Here is a 12198-nt window from a genome sequence, read left to right as displayed (position 1 = left end):
CTGTTTGCAATCTTTTCAACCTATCAGTGGATCTGTTCTAATGTAAAATGTGGCCGATTTATTGTTGTATTTTAGGTCATGTTTAAATGATATTAAACTGTTGTGCTTTATCTCCCACTCATAGGACACAAGGTTGCTAAGGATAAACGGCAGCCATGCCAGGCTAAGGTCGACTACTCGGAATACTATCCAACCCAGTGGCCCAGGCATTATTTAGAGCAGTAGCTATTAAAAACAAGATTCAATTGCAGGAACCTGTATGCAGATACTATATCCCTAAAATTATTAAAAATTATAAGGGGACTTATTTTACAGGTGACGTTTCCAAGAACATGTGTAAGGTGATGGGTAACAACACTAAGATTATCCCAGACTGTCTTTTCCTTTATTTGCCCCCCTTTGAGATACTGTTCAAACAGGTAGCCTCATGTGAAAATATGATAATGAGGTTACTGTGCAGGGTCTCACGAAGATGAATGAGAATAACCGAAATTGAAAGTGTTATTAACTAACATGTCTAATGCAACCTGTCATGATGTCAAATCTGGAGAATTTGTTATGATCCAAAATTTTTTTTAGCTCAGGTTGTTTGACTGATCGGTGGAAAGGTCCGTATCTGATGATACAACATCCTCAAAGGGTGGCCGAGGAAGATACGTGGGTCCATTCCACTCACTATAGGGAGGTTAACCAACCGGTGGAGATACAAGGCAGAGACAAGGCCGATAACGTGGACCTGTCGATTGCGAGCTTGTGCCGGAAGGATTTAAGAGGTGACGGTGAGATATCTGAGCTAAAGAAATGTGTAGAGCAGTGCTTCCAGCAATAGAGTGGTCTGCCGTGGTCATCCTAGTTCTTTCTTCCAGAAGTTTCTGTCGTGATGATCTGTTTGGGGACACCCAGTTTCTGTGATGGGGGACCGATAAAGGAAATGTGAGCTGATGGCAGAGCTGATGGAGTGGAGTCAGGAGGAGGAGTGCTATACCAATCAGGGGAGTGTCTGACCAATCTTAGTATTGTAATTGTTATGTTATTTGAGAAGAATACTTCCAGAAGTTATGACCCTCACACATGTTGAAATGCTTGGTATACATAAAAACACACCATCACCATATCTTCACACGCAATATGAACACAGAGGCAAAAGAAACATGATACCTGGTGATGTGCATAAAGCCACTCAGTTAATCAGTGAGACAACTGGCTTTCAAGTTTTAGTGGCACTGGATCCCACCAGGATCGCTCGGGGAACACTAAATTTTAGATATATTCAGGAACTTGCTAAATTGATAGATAATATCACCGAGATGTACGATGACACATTCAGGTATACAGGGAGAGAATTGCAAGCGTACAAGAAAGAGCTGGTGCAACACAGGCTAGTGTTGAATTATTTAACTGCTGTTACTGGAGGGTATTGCGTAACATTAGCCACCCAATTTGGAGTAAAATGTTGCACCTATGTCACCAATGATACCAGCAACCCTAAGGAGGTGATAGACCGGAAGATGGATGAAATTCTGCAGCTAAAGTGGGAATTTCGCAAGAACCATAACGCTTCAGTGGCTGAAGTAGGGGAAAAGATAGAAGGATGGGTTTCATGGCTGAACCCAGTGAAATGGTTCTCAGGTCTAGGAGAATGGGTCCAGGAAGTGATCGCCAGCATAGGCAAATTCTTAATACTTATACTGATTGTCATCATAATAATTGGCATATGTGTCTGACGTGTTCCTATTGTGCTGAAGTGTGGAAAATGTAAAAATAGAGTAAAATGAAAGAATGAAATCATGATGGTGGCCAGTATGAATGCCGAGGTAAATACAGAACTCCGTTACAACCCTGAGCTAGGAAATACCATCATTTAATGTATTATATTTAGACATGCATAGAATGTATTATTGAAATGTTATTTTTAAAACACCTCGGTTAATGTAAAGTCTTAATTCCCCTTCAAGACTGCTTTTATAAGACTGGTGCATCCCCACACCTTTCACATGATCTTCAAAGATCCGCGGTGTGTGTATAATAGTAGTTTTATGTCCCCACTCAGAGACACATTATTGATGGATTAAGAACCACCTTGTGCCATCCCATAATAACCCTAAATAATATGTAAATGTAAGCCTAAGTTAAAATTCCTACTGTCAAAGCTGGATAATTGGCTGAGACAAGATCAGTTTAAAATTAAATTGCAGCGACGCCATCTTGCGACTGGCCGCAAGACGCCATTTTGGAAATGAGAACGCAAGACGCCATTTTGCGAATGGCCGCCTAAGCCCCATTTTAGATAAACTTACACTTTAGTACATGTGGCGATATTACTATTAGCAACATGCGATTGCATCTTTCACCATTTCTCATACACACATTAATACGCACAGTTACGCTGGTAACTAATCGCATATTAGCGAATGCATAAAATCCTGTATGAAAACGCTGGTTGTTAGCTTAATGCGCACGCATCTGCCCCAAGTTAACTAGCGTCTTTACATCACACCCCGCATACTCACACATTACATATCCACATAAAAGGTTTAATAAGCTTTAAAGTATAAGATTTAAGTTTTTTCAGTTAGTATAAATGTTGTGAAATAAAGATATTTGATAACTAAGGTTTTATACATGCTAAGAAAGCCGTGTTTGGTTTCGTATTGATGCGTACTCTTTCAACAGAATTCCGGTATTATCTGTGTGGAGATCGCATCATGCATTCTCGACTTGTGGACCGCAGAGACTTCAGGCAACAAAGTGTATATTATATGAACAACTGTTAGGGGGCGGGAGGGCAGAGACCCCCAGTTGTTGGAGGCTGGGTTGAGTCTATTTGAACCAGCCTGTTAAACGCTCTGTAACAGATGCTTCCCCCATGGGAACCAATGGCATAAGCAAGAAACTTCTCTATTGTCCTGTCTATTCTCTGGGGGTATAAACATGTGTGCTCAAACACTGGGTCTTTAGTCTTCTTGCTGAATGCTGATTGACGGAGGTTTTCTTTCTGAATGCCGGGATCAGGTCCAGAGTGCATGCGTATGTATACTGTACTTGGGGTCTGTATAATTCCTTTGTGTCTAAATTGTGTCTGGATCAATAGCGTGTAACTGACTGTACTTTTTACTTGAATAATACTTTGTGCTTTGGAACCACATGTTCTAAGTCTGGAGTCTCTATTTACTGTATGACTGCGTACGCAAATTAAGCGTCATCCTTAGAGGTTTATAGGTAGGATTTTAGAAGGTACAGGCAGGGGTATATAGAGGTTCAATTTTAATATCATTACAATCTAACAGAATTACATATTAATTATCTAGAGGATAAAATACCCTAATAATGATATAAAAAAACTTAACACAATAACATATTAATTATCAAATGAAAAACACCTGCTACAATCCACAAATATGCATAGCGATGGGTTAATAAATGTGTACAACTGACATATAATCGTCACAATGATATATACATGCACGGAAAGACTGAAAATAAATGGCACTCCAGCTGCCATAAAATACAAGAGACTGGTCCAGCGATAACAATGCCCATGTAAACTTCTACAAGAAGTTGCTTAATCCTGTCATAGAGAGAAAATATAACCAAATCTCACATACCTGAGATAGGGGAAAAAAATGTCTTCAAAGCAGCGTGTACAGCTAGCAACTGCAGTGCCGCTAGCCTAGATTAAATACCCACCAACAGCGGAAATGCAACCACATATGTCTGGTGTGAATACTGCGTGGAATGCTGATTGCGTTCCATTCATACAGGTGATCTACCTAAACAGGCGTCTATGTATCTCCGGGAAATCATTCCCCAATGCTATATGTGCACTAATGTCAGTGCGTCTGATGTCGGCCATCAGTGGAGCGTTGAATGCGCTCCGCTCTGCCGATATTAAATTAATGACTGTTGTTCTCTATTAGCCATTACAATTTGTCTTGAGAATGGTTCTGATTAAGAACCGAAACGTCGACCTAATGAAAGGCTGGATTTAACACGTCAATGGATGTACAATAAATTTATTATTATAAAAATTGAATTTGACTGGAGAGTGCCACCTGCCAAGAAATTGGATACCCATTGTATAATATTGGAATCTGCATAAGGTTCTTGGTGAGCACCCACTGGTGAATAGGATGGAGATGTGAGTGCAGGACTGACTGGAATATATATATATTTAGTGGGGCAAAAAAGTATTTGGACAGCCACCGATTGTGCAAGTTGTTGCACTTTAAAAGGAGAGAGATGTCTGTAATTTCCATCATAGGTACACTTCAACTGTGAGAGGCAGAATCAGAACAAAAATTCCGGAAATCACATTGTATGATTTTTAACCAATTTATTTGTATATTCTTGCAGAAAATAAATATTTGGACACCTACCAACCAGCAAGAATTCTGGCTTTCACAGACCTGTTACTTCTTTTTTAGGAAGCTCATCTATTTTCCACTCGTTACTTGTATTAATGGCACCTATTTAAATTGGTTAACTGTATAAAAGATATATGTTAAAATTATTCGGCACTCCCAAGAAAACACACAAATGCAGCTTTAAACGGTGCCTTTTCTAAGGTGAATCCAAAATATAATATATGGACGGCACTTGTTATTCCAACTCGTAGAAGAAACGAAGACTCCCACTCCAATGTCACAGTCAATGTTTCAGAGATTTTAATCTCTTTTATCAAGACATAACAAATACAAACAACAAGAAACATTTATAAAACACTCACCCAATGTGCATGTCTCCATCAGCGCGGCACCCCGTATGTTCAATGACGTCATCAAGCCACATCACGGCCTCAGACATCCCAGCAACCACCGGGGACGCGACCCGATCATGTGATCCATCACCATGGTAACCAAGAAACAACCTACAGTGTGTGAATATAATGACACACTATAAATTGGCAAAACCTTATTAATCAGCAGAGCAGCCACATAGAATCCTGGCCACACATAAAACCACATAAATATTATCAACAACATAACTCTCTGCAAATGAACAAAAATCGTATATAAATGAAGTATTTATTTAAAACATTTTTAATCCATAAGGAGAGCGTCCTAAGGTACAACAATAATCTGCGTAGAAACATGATGGTCACAGAATCAATTATAAACTGTACTATCAATCTTCTTAAGAGGAAAATAGTGATCTTAATAATTAGCATATTCACAATAGCAGCTCAAGTGTATAAAAAGCACACAAATCTATAATCACTAAACTATCAATATAACCCCAAATCACAAGAAACAGGCTAATGGAAGTGTTTCATTGAGGCCAGAGGGTTGAACTGTATTTAACCATGTGAATCCACTTTGACTCTCGCTGTATGAGTAACTGGCCACGATTTCCACCCCTACATTATATGGGCACATGATCAATCATTTTGTACTTGATTGTTGATAATCCATGTTTGAAATCCCGGAAATGTCTGGCGACTGGTTGGTCGCAGTCCTTTCCATCTATAGCTGCACGGATGGCCGATTTGTGAAGTGCCATCCGTTCCATGAATTGACGGGTCGTCTTCCTGACGTATAACAGGCGCATCTGATAATATAAACAACAAATTTGCTTGAACAAGTTAAAGGATATTTGATTGAAAATCTTTTGCCTGAATATGGGTGGGCAAAGGAGTCCCCAATTTCCAGGGAACTGCAAGTAATGCACCCCAAACATTTGTAGTTCCCCGGTTTGTGAGTTAGGAAATGGGATGAACTCGTACTTTTTAGTGGTGCAATATCGTTACGTACCACTAGGTCCTTGATATTTTTACCCCTTCTGTATGCTGGCATGATTGTGAGATTTCTTAATGCTGGTACTTGAGGGTCATTCGTGACCATTGGCCACAGTTGTCTGGCTTTCATGGTATTGCTGACATTCATTTTAGAAAAATCTTAAACCCAGATAATACGATCATCTTGTTTTTTCTTAATACTGGATTTTAGGCAATTTGCTCTTGACAATGCCAGAACTCTTTCTTTGGCTGATTTTAGTAACCGAGGATGATATCCTCTTGCAAGGAATTTTAAGGATATTAAATCCATTTGATCACTGGCATCCTGAGAATCACTACAAATGCGGAATATGCTAAGGAATTGTGAAAATGGCAAGCCCCGTTTCAAGGATGGTGGATGTTGGCTATTGGCCAACAGTAGTGTATTTCTGCCTGTTTTTTTGGTATGAATGGAAGTTTGTAGTGAGTTGGTATCAGACAGTGACACTGCTACATCTAAAAAGTGAATCATCTTGCGGCTACATTGGTAGGTGAATTTAATTGATGGATCTTTCAAATTAATGGACTCCATCGTTTCTTGGATGCTCTGTTTGCTACCAGACCACAGGAAAAAAATGTCATCGATATAGCAACCATAACCAATAATGTGCTTAGCGATGTCATTATTTTGAAAAAAATAAAACCTCAATTTCCACCATAAATAGATTGGCGAAGCACGGTGCCACGCAGGACCCCACGGCACATCCCGATTTCTGAATGAAGAAGTTATTGTCAAACAGAAAATAATTCCTTGTTAAGGTTAATTCAAGCAATGTTAAAATTAAATTGATATCCGGGCCAGTGTAAAACTGATTATTGGCGAGGATCCTGCGAATTGCATTTAAGCCCCTATTGTGGGAATGCTTGTGTACAGGCTTTCAACGTCAACTGTACATAACACATAATTGTGATCCATCAGTGGCATCAAACTTTGGAGTTTCAAAGTAAAGGACATTGGCCCTCATTCAGAGCCGTACGCTCTGAGCAGAGCGCACGCTCTGAATGAGGGCCGGGCTCCATTTTCATGGAGCGTCCTCCTGGACGCTCGTATAGCTGTGGGTCACCACCCACAGGCTATACGAGCGTGCATTGTGATGGTCGCGATGGTCGAGACCATCGCGACCATCGAATTTGCGAGCCGGAGCCTGCGGTTGAGGTTTTCAACCGCAAGCTCCAGAGTGATTTTGGCTCTATCAGAGCCAAAATCACTCCCACTGACATCACTAGTGATGTCAGTGGGCCGGCTTTTGACGGGAGGTGTTCCCGTGGGAACGCCCCCGTCAGGGAGGCACGCCCCCGGCACGCCCACCAAAGGGGGCGTGCTGTCAATCAACATTGACAGCACGCCCCCTTTGATCGGACACAACGAGCGAAGGACTTTCCTTCGCTCGTCGCGTCTGGCGCATGTGCACGACGGAGCTCCCTCCATCGTGCGCATGCTCAGTCCATAACATCGACCCACTTGCGAGCGGACAGCCGCTCGCGAGTGGGTCTGAATCAGGCCCATTGTGTCCTTTAATATCGTTGGCTGGTTTTGTACTACAGGCTGGAGTAGATGGTCCAGGAATTGTGAAACTGCATAATAAAGTGAATCCCTGGCCGCTATAATTGGATGACCCGGTGGGCTTGTTGCATCCGTATGTAATTTCGGTATGGTATAAAGTACCGGGATTTTAGGAAAATCACAGCGAAGCATATTTGCTAATTTGATGGAGATCAAAGATTCAGTGACAGCCTTTAAGAGGATATCATCTAATTCCTTCTTCAATGTAGCTGTAGGATCACGTTGTAATGGTTCATATACCTCTGGGTCAGGTAGTTGTCGCATCATTTCTGTGCGATAAGCTTCCAAATCTTGAACAACTATACCCCCGCCTTTATCCGGGGGCCTATAATTATGTCAGTATACTGACTCCGATTTTGGAGGGCCTGTTTTTCTTCTAACAATAAGTTTGGTATAGTGGATGTCGCAGAGTAATCAGATTGCTCAATTATCTCACTAATATAATTTGTAAAATATTTCAAAACCATGTTGTTAGACGGAGGGTCAAAATTGGAGGGTTTATAGAAAGACGGAATGACATCTGTAAGAGTGTTCTGTACTCCAAAATGTTCCTTAAGTTTGACTCTTCTATTAAATCTATGAAGGTCAATTTTGTTATTCAATTTATTAGGATGTCTTGTAGGTACAAAAGATAATCCTTTGTTTAACACATTCACTTCCATCTGGGTGAGCGACCTTTTAGATAAGTTGAACACTAGGTCTTCTTTTTGTATATTCGTTTTCCACGATCTCGTCCATTGACCCCCTCTACGGGTACGTCCCCTTTTGTTCCATCTGCTCTGCTTCTGGTTGTTACCCCTAAAGGGGTTTTTCGCAAAGTGGAAGCTGCCATTTTCCCTGCACATTCTATATCAATAGATGTAACACCTCCACTAGATGAGTCCGTTTCTAAGGGGAATCTTTTATTAGCCCTGAGTCGCGGACGTCTATTGATGTTAGGGCCTCTATTATTGACCTAGCTGTATACTTTGAACTCATTATAATCCCTGTTGACTGTAGCAAGTTTTGCTTGTTTGAATTTAATTAAGTCAGCTCGATACTTATTTACTTGATCCAAAAGTTTATTCATCCATTCAGAGCTGGTGTCAGTCTGTAACTTATTGAGATGGGTTTGTTCACAAGATTACATTTTTTCTTTAACTGTTGAAATTCTCTTGCAGACTCAGCGACAACTAAAAGTATTAGATCGAAAGAACATTTGTTTAAAACCGCAGTCCACTTGTGGCAAAAATCAGGATTGCATCTTCCTATGGTGGGGATGTTTTTAATCCTAAATCCCCTAGGGATTTTTTTGTCCCTGTAATAGTCCGACAGAGTTACCCCATGCAGGTAAAAGTCAATTTCACGTTTCTTTAACCTCAGAAGTTGTGCATATAACTGCTCTGGAACTTCCTCTCCTGCTGTATCTTGAAGTTTAGATTTAAACAATGGATTCTGCCTCTATGAGAAAGTCAGTGTTTCACCCAAAGGTAAAATAGTGTTATGGAAGCCTCCTGTTGCAGTGTCTTCAGTCAGATTTGTCATTTCAGAGGATAAAATAATTCACACAAAAATGTATCACAAAAAATGTGTTATAGATGAATGGTCATGAGATATTTAAGTGAGAAGATGATATCTGGGTGCCTTAGCTGACAGACTGTAATCCTCCAGTAAGACTTGTTACAGGGATCCCAAAATGTTGATTGACCAATTACTCGGCACTCCCAAGAAAACACACAAATGCAGCTTTAAATTTAAACGGTGCCCTTCCTAAGGTGAATCCAAAATATACACAGTTCAACCCTCTGGCCTCAAGGAAACACTTCCATTAGCCTGTTTCTTGTGATTTTAGGTTATATTGATAGTTTAGTGATTATCGATTTGTGTGCTTTTTATACACTTGAGCTGCTATTGTGAATATGCAAATTATTAAGATCACTATTTTCTCTTAAGAAGATTGATAGTACAGTTTATAATTGATTCTGTGACCATCATGTTTCTACGCAGGTTATTGTTGTACCTTAGGACGCTCTCCTTATGGGTTAAAAATGTTTTAAATACATACTTCATTTATATACGATTTTTGTTCATTTGCAGAGAGTAATGTTGTTGATAATATTTATGTGGTTTTATGTGTGGCCAGGATTCTATGTGGCTGCTCTGCTGATTAATAAGGTTTTGCCAATTTATAGTGTGTAATTACATTCACACACTGTAGGTTGTTTCTTGGTTACCGTGGTGATGGGTCACATGATCGGGTTGCATCCCCGGTGGTTGCTGGGATGTCTGAGGCCGTGATGCAGCTTGATGATGTCATTAAACCTACGGGGTGCCGCGCTGATGGAGACATGCACATTGGGTGAGTGTTTTAGAAATGTTTCTTGTTGTTTGTATTTGTTATGTCTTGATAAAAGAGATTAAAATCTCTGAAACGTTGACCGTGACTTTGGAGTGAGAGTCTGCCTTTTTTTCTATGAGTTGGAATAACGAGTGCCGTCCATATATTATATATATATATATATATATATATATATGGATAATCAATTGGTGCGCAAATCAAAATGTATAAACAAACAGTCCCGGTTAATTCCAAATCCCTCAATGCCGGTCTGTGTGCACTGCCTTATGTATTGGGCTGGCGTCCTCACCTTTCTTCAAAGCTCTCCGTATCCACACAACAGGTTGATAAATCTAGAATACAAACAAAGGGTGCGCCACATCAAAAACATTTATTCCAAATATCACAGGTGATATGCGACGTACCGACGGTGGCGGTCAGACCACCGCGAGTGTAGATGGCTTTAAAACATTGTCTCCTGGTGATGCAGCATGTAGCTCCGGTAGACTTATACCACAGAATGGGTCACGCTAGGCCACGTCCCTACGCATTTCTTCACTTGGACTTAAGTTTGTACCTTCACTTTACACTTTTTCGGCCCTTTTTCTAGGTAATTTTTGGGGTGTTCCACTATTTTTTTTAGTTTTTTTTATGCAGTTATCCTTTGGGGGCCTGTCCCAAGAGTGCTGAGTGGTTTTCCCACCTTTGAACCCCAAAATAGCGATTTGGCACTTTTTCTCTCCACCTATTCATAGGCGAATCTTTTTTGCCTATTACATTGCATTGCGTTTTCGCGTGTTTGTAATTGATAACGGAGATAAGTTTCCGCCTGTCAAAAAGTCGCAATCGGCAATACTTTTTTGCGGATCTCGGCTTTTCGCCTCAAATTGAATATGGGCCCTAATTGGAGTGACGTCTTTGAATCTATGTTTACAATACTGGACACCTTACAATGCATTATGGTGTCTGGAATGATAATGGAATTAAACTTCTCCATGCTCCTTGCTCTCTGTCTCTCCCCTCTGTGTCACCCCTGTCTGTCTGCTCCTCCCCTTTAGACTATAAGCTCTCATGAGCAGTGTCCTCTTCTCTCATGTGATCTTCCTTCCCTCACTTATTGTTTCTGTGTTTGTACTTGGTAAGGTGCTGCAGACCTTTTGTTGTGCTATGTAATTAAAGGATGATGAGAATAATAGTAGTAATAATAATAATAATAATAATAATAATAATAATAATAATAATAATATAATAAAACAGCATATAGAAGACTTTCAACAATAATTTTGAAAATAGAAAGTACTGCAATATCAGACATAAACACTGAAGTAGGCTGGTAGTTTCATAAATTTTGATCAGGCAGAGGAGTATATTAATCATTGGTGGCAGTGGGGCCCCATGAAATATCATTCCATATTGTGGCGATAAAGAATGATTTTTCAGGACTAGTTTACAAGAATCTTTGCCTTTACTGCAGCTCTACTAGTAGCATGACATGATAAAGTTTTTTTGCAGCAAAGTGTTAGCTACTGTATAGCTCTGCAAGCGGGTTGGATATATGATCCTTGCGCTGATGATGCCAGCAGTCAGAATCCTGGAGGTGGTAATCTTGATGCAGGCAGGCAAGCATTCGAACCATTTCACTACCCTAAGCCGCCCCTAAACCCCGATACTCACCATCTAGATTGCAGCCATTGGGGTTCTGGCGCCGAGATTCTGATCGCCGACATTGTGCGCCACAATGCTGACTACATCCTCTGCAAGCTTTGGCACTGCATGCATACCCATGAGACCACGGGTATGTGTACAGTGAAGTAACTGACTACAGGGGAGCATGGAAGCTGCTAGGGAAGGGAGATCCCTCTCCTGCAATAATTATTTTATAGAGTTAGAGCTAACACCATTTTAAGATAACTAATGGGGTCAAGCTCTCAAAAGCTAAGCTTTTTGAGTTTGATAAATCTGCTCAGATATTAATGGGGATAGCAGTCTGCAAAATTAGTTATGCTAACAAAGGCAACATTTTTAATAGACTTGTTAAAGTGCAGTGGCACTCAAACGATGTGGAAACAGCCATTTCTGAATGGGTATACCCTTTATAAGTAGACCATAGAATTATCTTCATTTAAACAGATTGATTCGTGTTTGTTTTACTTGCACAAATTACTATTTAGATTTTTTTTTTTAAATAACCAACTTTATTTTGATCCTAGAAACAAGACATTGGCCAAACATTGCTGGACTTGGTGTTCCATCACTTGAGTGTAAAAGAGAGAGAATATTTTGGATTACAACATAATGAAGACTCATTAGATTTGCATGTGAGTGGAATTAAGTAAAAGATTTAAATTGGTTAACTTTAAGGAAGAAGATAATCAGAGGCGTCACTGGGTGCTTTACACTCGGTACGGCACTTATGTACGCATGGAAGGAGGCATGGCCTTGTGTCAACAAGGCCACACCTCCTGATTTGTATTGCTTAGGGGGCATGTCACGCTCTTTCCTCGTCACACTGAGGTTTTTCCCCTATACTCCGAGAGCTGCTGG

At 40.3% G+C, this 12198-nt stretch overlaps 1 protein-coding gene across 20 annotated transcripts in view; it reads left to right on the top strand.

Moving 5' to 3' along the window:
• The window catches only part of PTPN3 (protein tyrosine phosphatase non-receptor type 3), a 753142-nt gene that overhangs the window by 208724 nt on the left and 532220 nt on the right, over window positions 1-12198 (top strand). For 16 of the 20 annotated variants that reach the window (XR_015878492.1, XR_015878493.1, XR_015878491.1 and 13 more), the window contains one exon: window positions 11865-11972. The exons of 3 other annotated variants lie outside the window; for them this stretch is intronic. Coding sequence is in view for 12 of the 17 variants with exons in the window: in XM_088473605.1 (XP_088329731.1) it covers window positions 11865-11972 (108 nt within the window). In the remaining 5 variants the exon portion in view is untranslated. Of the gene's footprint in view, window positions 1-11864; window positions 11973-12198 lie in introns of those variants that run through there. One more of the 20 variants, XM_088473615.1, reaches the window with a different exon arrangement.

Source organism: Taudactylus pleione, unplaced genomic scaffold, assembly GCF_031769625.1.
Source record: "Taudactylus pleione unplaced genomic scaffold, aTauple2 ptg000137l, whole genome shotgun sequence".
Lineage (NCBI taxonomy): Eukaryota > Metazoa > Chordata > Amphibia > Anura > Myobatrachidae > Taudactylus > Taudactylus pleione.
The sequence above is the reverse complement of the archived record's forward strand: the minus strand, read 5'-3'. Positions and strand labels throughout refer to the sequence as shown.